General features: G+C 42.7%; 1 protein-coding gene and 1 gene segment (V, D, J or C); one reads left to right on the plus strand and one right to left on the minus strand.

Annotated features, from left to right (window-relative positions):
- The first annotated feature begins 6,290 nt into the window (after window positions 1-6,290).
- Window positions 6,291-7,953, plus strand: LOC121579033. The segment is given in 3 exon segments: window positions 6,291-6,304; window positions 6,585-6,664; window positions 7,365-7,953. Coding segments are annotated over 3 exon segments (411 nt in total).
- Window positions 7,954-8,798: 845 nt separating this feature from the next.
- The window catches only part of LOC121579025, a 29,393-nt gene continuing 23,606 nt past the window's right edge, over window positions 8,799-14,585 (minus strand). The window contains exons 3-5 of the mRNA XM_045218195.1: window positions 11,048-11,139; window positions 9,848-9,920; window positions 8,799-9,714 (exon numbers count right to left, since the gene is read on the minus strand). Coding sequence (XP_045074130.1) covers window positions 9,299-9,714; window positions 9,848-9,920; window positions 11,048-11,139 — 581 coding nt within the window. The 3' untranslated portion in view covers window positions 8,799-9,298. The remainder of the gene's footprint in view (window positions 9,715-9,847; window positions 9,921-11,047; window positions 11,140-14,585) is intronic.

A 14,585-nucleotide genomic window follows, 5' to 3' on the forward strand; every position in this document is an offset into this window, starting at 1 on the left:
ATCTGCTTTTATTCACTATCATGTTTGCTTTGATGCTTCGATTGTGTGATAATGGATTAAAATAAATATTTCTTTTTGAAATGCATATTTTTGTTGTTTCTATTAATAAACAGTTTCATAGATACTGTATATTTGTAATATTCTGGAAAAATATGTATTCAGTAAGGCTGATTAATGGTGTCTTTAAAAACTGTCAAGTCTAAAACTCACTCTAACATCATAATTGACCAGTATTTCATACTATCACAATATACTATGATATAATAGAAGAGGTTCTGCCATGGTAGTAGTTGACTGTCTTCATTCATCAGGATACTGAGTCTGTGTCAGACCTGTTTGACTTGACAGACTTTACAGTAATAAAAGAAGAACTATCAAACAGTCAACCGATATCTTGGACTCTCACGTGTGTTATAGGCTTTGATTTGAAGCAAAAAAAATAAAATTAAAATTAAAATATTAGAAGTGGCACTACTTCAAGATTTAGCAGCGTTTCCCATACTCGGTCCTCAAGGGGTGCACATTTAGTTTTTTGTCCTAACACTACACAGCTGATTCAAATTATCATAACTTGATGATTAGTTGATTATTTGAATCAGGTGTGTAGTGCTAGAGCAAAAACCAAAACGTGCACCCCTTGGGGTCCCGAGGACCGAGTTAGGAAAACGCTGTTATATAGTGTAGTGACAGTCTTCTCTACCTCCAACCCCCTGGGGACAGAGTGAACATCTGGTGACAGTACTGCTCTATTCTGGGACAAGCAGAACCACCCAGCCCTGTCTATGAAAATCTCAGTTTCACTCCCACAGATACCAGTCTAGTAGTTGAACAGTTTCACTCCCTGAAATACCCTGGACTGGGCCAAATGTGAGGGAGTGGACTGGTTTTAACCTCTAAGGTGGATTCAGGGAGGGACTCATAACATATATGCTACCATGTAATTAATGACAGATACAATTGATATTATACTTTACGTATGTAGTGTACATGTGTCTCATGTTTGAACCCAGCATCATGTCTAATTCACAGATATAACAGTCAGTAACCTGCTCATGAAAACAGTTAATATAATGCTAGAAGATCACAATTTAAATCACACGTTTGGTTGAGGTCCATTTTGGAACTTGTTTTGGGGGGTAATGTTGAGGTTAGAACACCTTTTGTTTTACATCTGTAGATCTTGCTTTACATATTGACAGAAAATGGGTTTCAAAACATCAAATAAATGTTATATACACTTAAAGGCCATGACAAATATAACAAGTTTTAACGATGATGATGATGTTAATGATGATGATGATGGTCATGTGAACTGAATGATTACCTTTTAACCATATTTTCACATGTCACAGTTGACTTCATCTAGTGTTCCATGTCACTGTCTCTTCCCCCTCAGCACCTGCAGTAGGTCCCAGCTGTAGCAGTACAGTCACTGTGCAGTCTGACTGAGGGAGGTTTTTGTACGACTCTGTACCACTGTGTGAACACCCAGACACTGTTGGGGTAGTGCCAACTCTGACAGTAGTAATCTCCTGCATCTTCAGCCTGGACTCCACTGATGGTCAGAATGAAGTCACTATGAGTTCCACTACCACCGAATCTAGATGGAGTCCCAGACTGATGTGTTGTAGCATAGTATATAAGGAGTTTAGGAGCTCCTCCAGGTTTCTGATGATACCAGGCTAGACGGTTATTGTTAAAGACATCACTGCTGGTTTTACAGTTCAGAGAGACTGTCTGTCCTGGTAGAACAGCTTTCACTGCAGGAGTCTGAGTCACAGTGAACTGGCCTCTGGATTCTGAAACAGAGATGGCATGTAGAAATAACATTCAATTGTTAATACATTTTTCCATGTAGCATATGAAATTAAACTGTAATGAGGTTATATAGCCTAATATTGCAATTGTCCGGGTAATTTTCTGTAAAATATATTACCTTGGAGACAGAGGGCAAATATCCAGATGAAGATGGTGATAAAAGCCATGGTTGTTGTGGGTTCTGTTGTCATGAAGGACAGCTCTCAGTCATGAAGTGTTAAACTCACAGGGATATAAACACTCTCAGACCACTGAAGCATGTTCTGTCTATGCAGAGCATCATCACTATGCAAATAATCTTCTGGTCTTCTCCCCATCCACCTTTATTCAGTAAAGTGTCCTACATGTAAGTAGTCTTCCTGGACAGAGACTGATGTGATGTAGAAACATGAAAGCTATTTAATCACTGATATGGTTTCTGATATAAGTGCTGAATGGGGACTGATAGAATGACTTTAGACATCTACATGTGGAGCATAACGTTATTACTGTTTTTTTAGAGCAGATAGTATCTGCTTTCTGTAGCTCAGCTGGTAGAGCACGGCGCTTGTAACGCCATGGTAGTGGGTTCGATCCCCGGGACCACCCATACACAAAAAGAATGTATGCACGCATGACTGTAAGTCGCTTTGGATAAAAGCGTCTGCTAAATGGCATATTATTATTATTATTATTATTCTGTCTCCCTCCAGTGGTCATGGTTAGTAACTGCAGTCTATGTGTTGAATATGTGATGCTGCTGATTGGCTGTGCTCTACAGGGGAGATCTCCACAGATCATACGTCTCCAGTATCCTGTTTCACCTGCTGCTCTCTGGAACTACCACAGTGGTGTGAGGGAGGATGTATGGGTAATGTTTAAGTGATATATTGTATGTGTTGGAATCATGTTGATTAAATTATAGCTATTCAAAACACAGTTCATCTTTAGGGGTTTTGATCATTGCACATCATCTCTATTCAGATTGGTTGATGTGTCATTGTACTGGATCCTATCCTCCCCTCAGCACCTGCAGTAGCTCCCAGCTGTAGTAGTACAGTCACTGTGCAGTCTGACTGAGGGAGGTTTTTGTACGACTCTGTATCACTGTGTGAACACATATTTACTATTGGGATAGTGGAAATTGACAGTAGTAATCTCCTGCATCTTCAGCCTGGACTCCACTGATGGTCAGAGTGAAGTCACTCCCAGATCCACTACCACTGAATCTAGATGGAGTCCCAGACTGAAGTGTTTTAGCATAGTAAATAAGGAGTTTACTAGTATTATACTCTATTGTATTATACTAGTACTTTATTACCATCAGTCCCTATTGTATTATACTAGTACTTCAGTACTATCAGTCCCTATTGTACTGTTAACCATGATGTCCTTCTGGACAGACTGGAGAGGTGGGTTGGCCTCTCCGGTCCAATTCTAAATTGGTTTAGGACCTATTTAACCGGTCGAGAGTTTTTTGACACCCTTGGTGAACATAGTTAAAAGAAAATACAAATCACAGTTGGCATTCTACAAGGCTCGATTTTGGGTCCGTTACTGTTCAGTTTACATATGTTACCATATGGAACCGTTATCAGAAAGCACAGCATTGATTTTCACTGCTGCGCAGACGATACTCAACTTTACATTTCTGTGTCACCAGAGGATTTCAACTTCATGGATAAATTATTAGACTGTATTAGTTATTTAAATACTTGGATGGCTCACAGCTTGGGCTCCCGAGTGGTGCAGTGGTCTATGGCACTGCATCTCTGTGCTTGAGGCGTCACTACAGATCCCCTGGTTCGATTCCAGGCTGTATCACAACCGGCCGTGATTGGGAGTCCCATAGGGCAGCGCACAATTGGCCCAGCGTCGTCTGGGTTTGGCCTGTGTAGGCTGTCATTGTAAATAAGAATTTGTTCTTAACTGACTTGCCTAGTTAAATAAAGGTAGAATGTGTGTTATTTATTTAAAAATAACTTCCTCCAGCTAAATCAAGACAAGACAGAGTTACTTATTGTTGGACCAGAAGCACAGAGAAAGAATCTAGGCAAACATTTTAATTCACGGGCAATAAAGATAAAACACTAGGTAAAAAAACCTAGGTGTTATTTTAGATTCAGAACAAAATTTCGAATCACACATTAGGAATGTGACCAAAATAGCTTTTTACAACCTGAGGAACATTTCCAAGATGCGGCCGTTTCTCTCTCAGGCTGATACAGAGAGACTCATCAATGCTTTCATTACAAGCAGGCTTGACTGCTGTGATGCTCTCCTGTCTGGTCTACCCATGAAAGCCATTGGTCAACTGCAAAACATACAGAATGCTGCAGCACGGGTACTGATCAAGACCAGACGTAGAGCACACATTACAGCGGTTTAAAGATCTCTGCACTGGCTGCCTGTGAGTTTTAGAATGAATTTTAAGATTGGTTTTTAAATCAATCCACGATTGTGCACCCCAATACATGTCAGACTGCTTTTAAGTTATGTTCCCAGTAGGTCCCTCAGGTCCTCTGGCACTGGCCTTTTAACTATCCCAAAGCCTAGGACCAAGAGGCATGGAGAGGCAGCCTTTAGTTATTATGCCCACAGCCTCTGGAATAGCCTGCCAGAGAACATGAGGGGGGCAGAAACTGTGGACATATTTAAAAGAGATCTTAAAACACATATTTTTACCTTTGCTTTCCTTAGGGCTGACCCTCCTCTCTCCTCTCCCATCCCCTCCTCTTCTCCCCTCTCTTCTCCTCTTCTCCTCTCCTCTCCTCTCCTCTCCTCTCCTCTCCTCTCCTCTCCTCTCCTCTCCTCTCCTCTCCTCTCCTCTCCTCTCCTCTCCTCTCCTCAGTAGTTGTAGTAGTAGTATTAGTAGTAGTAGTAGTAGTTGTTGTGTTAGTAGCAGTAGTAGTAATAGTAGTAGTAGTAGTTGTTGTTGTAGTAATAGTTGTTGTTGTTGTTTTTATTGTAGTAGTAGTAGTAGTAGTAGTAGTAGTAGTAATAGTAGTAGTAGTAGCTGATCCTCTCCTCTCCTCTCCTCTCCTCTCCTCTCCTCTCCTCTCCTCTCCTCTCCTCTCCTCTCCTCTCCTCTCCTCTCCCCTTCTCCTGCCCTGCCGGAAACTGGGTCCGTGGTTTGTGGGGCCATTTAAAGTCCTGAGGAGACTGAACAAGGTATGCTATAGCTTGCAGCTCCCCCCTGATTACCGTATTAACACCTCGTTCCATGTGTCTCTCCTCAGGCCGGTGGTGGCAGGTCCGCTCCAGCAGTCTGAGGTGCGGGAGGTTCCTCCGCCCCCTCTGGACATCGAGGGGGTCCCGGCATATACTGTACGAGCCGTCATGAACTCAAGGCGTCGGGAGAGGGGCCTTCAGTACCTCATGGAGTGGGAGGGGTACGGTCCGGAGGAGAGATGCTGGGTGCCGGTGGAAGATATCCTGGACCCTTCCTTACTGCAGGAATTTCACCGTCTCCACCCGGATTGTCTTGCGCCTCGTCCTCCGGGTCGTCCCCGAGGCCGGTGTCGGCCCGCTGCTGGAGCCGCGCGTCAAGGGGGGGGGGGGTACTGTCACGACTTCCGCCGAAGTTGGTGCCTTGTTCGGGCGGCGTTCGGCGGTCGTCGTCACAGGCTTTCTAGCTGCCACCGATCTACGTTTCTTTTTCCATTTGTTTTGTCTTGATTGTACACACCTGGTTCCCATTACATTATATTATTTCCCTATTTAAACCTCTGGTTCCCACTTGGTTTTGTGCATGTTTGTTCTTTGTTTTGTGTCTAAGACTTATGTGAGCTGGTGTGTTTTCCCTGCGTGGAAATTAGTGTTGTTTATTTTTCTAGTAAAGTACGTTGTTTACTCAGTTCTGTGTCCTGCGCCTGACTCCGTCCTACCGCTGCACATTGACAGTTGACACCTCTCCTCTCCTCTCCTCTCCTCTTCTTGCCTCTCCTCTCCTCTCCTAATTTAGAGTTGTAGTAGCTGACCCGCCTCGCTCCTCTCTCCTCCAGCGAGTCCCTCTGTCAGGGGTAGTTGTAGTAGTAATAGTAGTAGCAGTAGTGGTAGCAGTAGGAGTAGTAGTAGTAGTAGTAGTAGTAGTTGTAGTAGTAGTAGTAGTTGTTGTTGTTGTTGTAGTAGTAGTAATAGTAATAGTAGTAGTAGTAGTAAAGTGTAACCTTGAAAGCAGAAAGCAAGTGTCCAGATGAAGATGGTGATAAAAGTCATGGTTGTTGTGGGATTCATTGTCATGAAGGACAGCTCTCAGTCATGAAGTGTTAAACTCACAGGGATATAAACACTCTTAGAGCAGTGGGGCAGATGCATTATGCAACTGTTTGTTCACTCATGCTTGGTTTCTCATGTAAGTTCCTCTAATCAGTTAGTGAACACTTCTCTAAACTAAAGCTGGTAGGATTCCTCTGGTAGTGTTGTCTGTCCTCTGTGACTTTACAACCACTGTTAAATCTGAGATCAACATCTTTAATAAAGGAATATACAACATGGATCACTATCAGTACTGCTGCTGCTGTTGTCTTTCATATGGACAATATGGAGGAATACTAGCAACACTGGATCTAATGTTGGACTGTACCTACAGACTAGGAGAACACCTGATACACAGAAGAAGGAAAAAATACTCATATCTGGATTTAAGATACAATTCATATTTTTATTATCTAGAAACAGCTTATATGAAGTGTTTGTTCTACCTGGAAGATGTTAACGTGTATTTGTGTTGATTATAATTCTGTATGAGTGATGTTCACTGTAACAGCTGCAGCATGACAACACAGAGAGGTTTTTGTACGAGCAGTAATAGGAATTGTATCACTGTGGGCCACTTTTGGTAGCGGCACCAGACTAGATTTTGGAAGTAAGTAACAAGCTCTCTTGATATTTCTTTCTGATTACATTTATTAAGTATGTTATTCTTACACTCTGTCTCTATGAAACTATTGTGATTTTAGATTTTCAAAATGTTTTCATTACTTTTGACTGAGCCTTCTTTCAAAAACCTTTTTTTTTTAATCAAAATGTTAAATTGTAGGTTTATATATGTCTGATTTGTATGATTGGAGACCATAACTCTTAATTCTGGTATGATGACTATTTAATAGTATTGGATATAGTAGTCATTATTGTTTCATTGAGTTCATGGTAGCATTCACTGTTAGTGTTAAGACAAACGGTCTCAGTCATGTTTGGAACCGACTTCATGAACTAACATGGTTGATATGTGATTCAAACTAATTTATGCTCAAATTCTGCAAAGACTATGAATATGAAAAGGCTATTGTGATCAGATTCATTCCTAAATAATATCTGTATGACATGTATAACTGATGCTGTATGACTTGTAACTCTACTTATTTAAAACTTGTTCGGTTCATTAATCTGCTTTATAATATTACAGTTTGTGATTTATCCACATCTTTTGCCAATCTAACTTGTACATTCATATTTAGAGGGCATTTCCAATTCACTTTATTTTGATTTGTCCTTTGCTGAAGATAAGCTCTTACTGTAACTGTACTTGATGTAGTTACTTAGTTGATGTGTTCTGTTTGTTCCAGGTAACAGAGTCCCCACCCTCACCGTCCTGCCTCCCTCTAGTGAGGAGCTGTCCAGTACAACAACAGCCACACTGACGTGTCTGGCCAACAAGGGCTTCCCCTCAGACTGGACCATGAGCTGGAAAGTGGACGGGACCAGCAAGAAGCAGGAGGCCAGTCCCGGGGTCCAGGAGAAGGACGGCCTGTACAGCTGGAGCAGCACACTGACTCTCACTTCCCAGGAGTGGACCAAGGCAGGAGAGGTGACCTGTGAAGCCCAGCAGAAATCCCAGACTCCAGTCACCAAGACACTGAGGAGGGCTGACTGTTCTGGGTAGGACCCCTCAGTCACACACCCCTGTGGAGAGAGGATACTGGTTCCTCTGCTTTGACTTGCTTTGTTCTAAAATCAGTCGCTCTTCAATATAGTGATCACTCTGGTGTAGACTAACAGGGGGCTTGGCTTGAGTTCATGTGTCAATCCATTCTGTAGATTGAGATTGTGTTAGTTTTAGATTTGATGTGATCTGCTTTTATTCACTATCATGTTTGCTTTGATGCTTCGATTGTGTGATAATGGATTAAAATAAATATTTCTTTTTGGAATGCATATTTCTGTTGTTTTTATTAATAAACTGGATCATAGATAGTGTAAATTTGCAATATTCTGGAAAAATATGTATTCAGTAAGGCTGATTAATGGTGTCTTTAAAAACTGTCAAGTCTAAAACTCACTCTAACATCATAATTGACCAGTAAGTAATACTATCACAATATACTATGATATAATAAAAGAGGTTCTGCCATGGTAGTAGTTGACTGTCTTCATTCATCAGGATACGGAGTCTGGGTCATACGTGTTTGACTTGACAGACTTTATAGTAATAAAATAAGAACTATCAAACAGTCAACCGATATCTTGGACTCTCACGTGTGTTATAGGCTGTGATTTGAAGCTAAATATATATTTTTTAAATACAAAAATTGCAAGTGCCACTATTTCAAGATATAGCAGTGTTTCCCAAACTCGGTCCTCGTGACCCCAAGGGGTGCACTTTTCGTTTTTTGCCCTAACACTACACAGCTGATTCAAATTATCAAAGCTCGATGATTAGTTGATTATTTTTTATCAGCTGTGTAAAGCTAGGGGCAAAAACCAAACGTGCACCCCTTGGGGTCCAGAGGACAGAGTTTGGGAAACGCTGCTACATAGTGTAGTGACAGTCTTCTCTACCTCCAACCCTCTGGTGACAGAGTGAACATCTGGTGACAGTGCTGCTCTATTCTGGGACAAGCAGAACCACCCAGCCCTGTCTATGTAAACCTCAGTTTCACTCCCACAGATACCAGACTAGTAGTTGAACAGTTTCACTACTGAAATACCCTGGACTGGGCCAGATGTGAGGGCGTGGACTGGTTTTAACCTCTATGGTGGATTCAGGGAAGCACATAACAGATATGCCACAATGTATTTAATTACAGATCAAATGGATATTATACTTTACGTAGATAGTGTATGTAGTGTACATGTGTCTCATGTTTGAACCCAGCATCATGTCTCATTCACAGATCTAACAGTCAGTAACCTGCTCATGAAAACAGTTAATATAATGCTAGAAGATCACAATTTATATCACACATTTGGTTGAGGTCCATTTTGGGACTTGTATTGGGGGGCTGAAGTGATTGTAACGTTGAAGTAATGTTGAGGTCAGAACACCTTTGGTTTTACATCTGTAGATCTTGCTTTACATATTGACAGAAAATGTGTTTCAACACTTCAAATAAATGTTATACACACTTAAAGGCCATGACAAATATAACAGGTTATAACCATGATGATGATGTTAATGATGATGATGATGGTCATGTGAACTGAATGATTGCTTTCTAACCATATTGTCACATGTCACAGTTGACCTCATCTAGTGTTCCATGTCACTGTCTCTTCCCCCTCAGCACCTGCAGTAGGTCCCAGCTGTAGCAGTACAGTCATTGTGCAGTCTGACTGAGGGAGGTTTTTGTACGACTCTGTACCACTGTGTGAACACCCAGACACTGTTGGGGTAGTGCCAACTCTGACAGTAGTAATCTCCTGCATCTTCAGCCTGGACTCCACTGATGGTCAGAGTGAAGTCACTCCCAGATCCACTGCCACTGAATCTAGATGGAGTCCCAGACTGAAGGGTTTTAGCCCAATATATTAGGAGTTTAGGAGCTCCTCCAGGTTTCTGTTGATACCAGTGCAAAGAGTGTCCATTGCTGTTACTGTATACAGCACTGCTGGTCTTACAGCTGAGACTGACTGAGTGACCCACTGAAACAGTTTTCACTGCAGGAGTCTGAGTCACAGTGTACTGGCCTCTGGACTCTGAAACAGAGATGGCATGTAGAATTAGCATTACATTGTTCATTCATTTGTCCATATAGCATATTCACCAAACCTGTAATGAGCTTATATATTTATTTATATGATCCGGGTCATTTTCTGTCAGATATATTACCTTGGAGACAGAGGGCAAATATCCAGATGAAGATGGTGATAAAAGTCATGGTTGTTGTGGGTTCTGTTGTCATGAAGGACAGCTCTCAGTCATGAAGTGTTAAACTCACAGGGATATAAACACTCCCAGACCTCTGAAGCATGCGCTGGCAATGCAAAGTGTTCTCTCTATGCAAACATACTTTTTTGGTCTCAAAGGGATACTGTAGTTGAAGGGTTCTTCTTCTTCTTTGGGATTTGGTTGGCGGATCACATCCAAATTTTAGGTGCATACACCGCCACCTACTGTACTGGTGTGTGAGGCCCTTCACAGCCTACCTATCTTATATTCTTTAATACAATAATACAACATTGGGAAAAAGGAAAATGACCCTACCACCTATTAGCCCTCTCTAAAAACCCACCACCCATTCTACTATTTAACCCTACCTAGTCCTACTCCAGACCCTCTCTAAAAACCCACCACCCATTCCACTATTTAACCCTACCTAGTCCTACTACAGACCAACGGTCTGAGAGGACATATCACTACCACTCAACACCCCCTGCAGCTGTTCTGCAGTAAATCCTCACACTCCCTCACACTCCCAACCTCTATTTTCTGTGACTTTCAATCCATTTCTAAAGTACAATTAACAACCATGGCTATAAATGCTGAAAAGCCCACCATAATTAAGCACATATTCCTCCCATCACTCTCTCTTGTTCTCTGCCTACTCACAGGAATCCTCTCAGGATCCCTCACCCTGTACCTATCTTCCTCTACCACTCTCTTCACTGCTTAAGCATACGACACTTTCTATACTACTCTGACCCTGGCAACCTCAATCTGCCTTTCTCTCACCAGCCCCATGATCACCCCGACAACTAACACACACAAATCTCTCCACCAATAACACACATTCCTTTGTCTCATGCCCTCCTGCACACTTCTCACATCTCCCTACTACACACTGCTACAATATGCCCATAACCTTGACACCTAAAACACCGTAATATTTTCGGAACATAAACTCTCACGGGATAACTGACACTTCCTACCTTTACCTTATCTGGTAACAACTGTGCATCAGAACTCAGCATGACAGATAATGTCTTCTCCGTTTCCCCACCGGATCTACGTCTCACCAAACAGAGGGTGTCACAGACACCAGGAATCTTCCATTTCAACTGCTCCTCCTCAACACTTAATGCCACCCACGTTATCACTCTTTTCAATGAGGCCCTGCTCTGGAGAGCAAAGCACGTCACAACTCTTGTCCCTAATCTCGAAATCCGGAGCGCCCTCTCCCTCTGGGTGGAGGAAACACAATAAATCATCACAAGTCCACTCCGAGTTACCTTCACCAGCTCAACATTCCCCAACCTCTCCTCCACCCAACCTGACACCACATATGGATCAACCAAAAAGCAAGGATCTACTCTCTCTACAAATCTCACTCCCACTGGGCCAAAATCATCCTTATAATACTTGGGACGAGACCCAAACTCTGCTATACTCGCTGCAGGTACTTCACCTTCACTCTCAAAAAGTTCCATCTCCGAACTACTAGAGCACGTATCCCTGTTTTTGCACTTAACGCCCACCTTCCTCACCTCACTACTTCCCTCTACACTCAACTTCTTCTCAGCAGTCATCACTGCACCTGCCACCTCATTTAATTCATCCTCAGTCTAGTCATGTTCCATTGCCTCCTCAAGCTCTTCCAAAAGTTGTGTGCGATCCTCCATTCCATATTTACTCAAAACATATTCCATGTCTCTCCTTATTTTCTAGTCCATCATCATTTCCTTCTCCGATCTTCCGGAAGACTAGTACAATCCCCCACTATATATTTATTCATAACATGTTTCCCTTTCTTCCTTTTTCTCTTGTCCTTCATCTTCCCATCCGACAGAATGTCAACCCCTCGTCCTCCTCTGCACTCATTCAAAACAACTGGGCTTTGAAGGGATCTGTGTGAACAGAAGCATTTTAAAGGTTGAGGCTGATTGTCCAGCCAATCATGACCTTAATTGGTAAACAAGCTTAATCTAGGCTCAATCAAAGGCTGGGAAGGTTCTGGAAGGTTCTAGCTGGGCGTGGCAGGAGATATTGGTTATGTCTTGACAGAACCTTTGGTCGTTTAAGTGGCTTATAATAATGTTATATCATCTCAAAGCAAAGTGTCTTAAATGTCATTATAAACTGGGAGGTACGAGCCCTGAATGCTGATTGGCTGACAGACGTGGTATTTGATACAGTATACCACAGGTATAACAAACATTTATTATTACCGCTCTAATAATATTGGTAACCAGCTTATAATAGCAATAAGGATCCTCTGGGGATTGTGATATATGGCCAATATACCACGGCTAAGGGATGTGTCTAGACACGCCACGTGGCGTCGTCCATAGGAAGAGCCCTTAGCCGTGGTATATTTGCTATATACCACACCTCCTCTGGCCTTTTTGCTTAAATAGTCTTCCTGAACATTCAGACTTATTGATAAATCTTGTGTGACGTGATGTAGATTCATGATAGCTATGTAATCACTGACATGATTTATGATATAAGTGCTGAAAGGGGACTGATACATTGATTATAGACATCTACAAATGGAGCAGATTGTTATTACTGTGTAATTAGACCTGACAGTATCTGCTTTCTGTCTCCCTCCAATGGTCAGGATTAGTAACTGCAGTCTGTGTGAGGACATTTACATTACATTTGACATTTTAGTCATTTAGCAGACGCTCTTATCCAGAGCGACTTACAGTTAGTGAATACATTTTATTTTTTATACTGGCCCCCCGTGGGAATCGAACCCACAACCCTGGCGTTGCAAACGCCATGCTCTATCAACTGAGCTACATCCCTGCCGGCCATTCCCTCCCCTACCCTGGACGACGCTGGGCCAATTGTGCGCCGCCCATGAGTCTCCCGGTCACGGCCGGCTGCGACAGAGCCTGGATTCGAACCAGGATCTCTAGTGGCACAGTTAGCACTGCGATGCAGTGCCTTAGACCACTGCGCTACTCAGGGCTCCGAACTGACTCCCGCTCCAGAGGCCGGCAGATAAGGTGAGCTTTCTCACAACTTTGTGCGCTGGTCAGTTCGTGTGGCTGTGTGTGCGTTGAGGGGATGCACCGCGTGATGCGGCTGACTGACTGTTCTAAACGGGAGATCTCCAGAGCTCGGACGTCTCCAGTCTCCTGCTTCACCTGCTGTTCTCTGGAACTACCACAGTGGTGTGAGGGAGTATGTATGGGAAGTATTTGGGGGATTTATTGTATGTGTTTGAATAATGTTGATTAAATTCTAGCTATTCAAAACAGGTCATCTTAAGGGGTTTTGATCATTGCACATCATCTCTATTCTGATTGGTTGATGGTTTTCCTTGAGTAACTCAAAAGAGTCAACATGCAGTTAATGGTCAGGAGAAACATTTAGTGATCAGTTATGATCTAAGGTCTTCTAGACATAGCTCTAGTTTGACTCTACTGTTGTTCAGCTCTACTACACACTGTGTCATTGTACTGGATCATCTCCTCCCCTCAGCACCTGCAGTAGGTCCCAGCTGTAGCAGTACAGTCACTGTGCAGTCTGACTGAGTGAGGTTTTTGTATGACTCTGTATCACTGTGTGAACACCCAGACACTGTTGGGGTAGTGTAAACTCTGACAGTAGTAATCTCCTGCATCTTCAGCCTGGACTCCACTGATGGTCAGAGTGAAGTCACTATGAGTTCCACTACCACTGAATATAGATGGAGTCCCAGACTGAAGTGTTGTGGCATAGTAAATAAGGAGTTTAGGAGCTCCTCCAGGTTTCTGTTGATACCAGGCTAGGTATACTGGATTTTTTTTCCTCATTTTGTCTGTCATAGTTGACGTGTACCTATGATGAAAATTACAGGCCTCTCTCATCTTTTTAAGTGGGAGAACTTGCACAATTGGTGGCTGACTAAATACTTTTTTTCCCCACTGTACATATACAGTGGGGAGAACAAGTATTTGATACACTGCCAATTTTGCAGGTTTTCCTACTTACAAAGCAGGTCTGTCATTTTTATCATAGGTACACTTCAACTGTGAGAGACGGAATCTAAAACAAAAATCCAGAAAATCACATTGTATGATTTTTAAGTAATTAATTTGCATTTTATTGCATGACATAAGTATTTGATCACCTACCAACCAGTAAGAATTCCGGCTCTCACAGACCTGTTAGTTTTTCTTTAAGAAGCCCTCCTGTTCTCCACTCATGACCTGTATTAACTGCACCTGTTTGAACTCATTACCCGTATAAAAGACCCCTGTCCACACACTCAATCAAACAGACTCCAACCTCTCCACAATGGCCAAGACCAGAGAGCTGTGTAAGGACATCAGGGATAAAATTGTAGACCTGCACAAGGCTGGGATGGGCTACAGGACAATAGGCAAGCAGCTTGGTGAGAAGGCAACAACTGTTGGCGCAATTATTAGAAAATGGAAGAAGTTCAAGATGACGGTCAATCACCCTCGGTCTGGGGCTCCATGCAAGATCTCACCTCGTGGGGCATCAATGATCATGAGTAAGGTGAGGGATCAGCCCAGAACTACACGGCAGGACCTGGTCAATGACCTGAAGAGAGCTGGGACCACAGTCTCAAAGAAAACCATTAGTAACACACTACGCCGTCATGGATTAAAATCCTGCAGCGCACGCAAGGTCCCCCTGCTCAAGCCAGCGCATGTCCAGGCCCGTCTGA

Source organism: Coregonus clupeaformis, unplaced genomic scaffold (genome assembly GCF_020615455.1).
Source record: "Coregonus clupeaformis isolate EN_2021a unplaced genomic scaffold, ASM2061545v1 scaf1432, whole genome shotgun sequence".
Taxonomy (NCBI): Eukaryota; Metazoa; Chordata; class Actinopteri; order Salmoniformes; family Salmonidae; genus Coregonus; species Coregonus clupeaformis.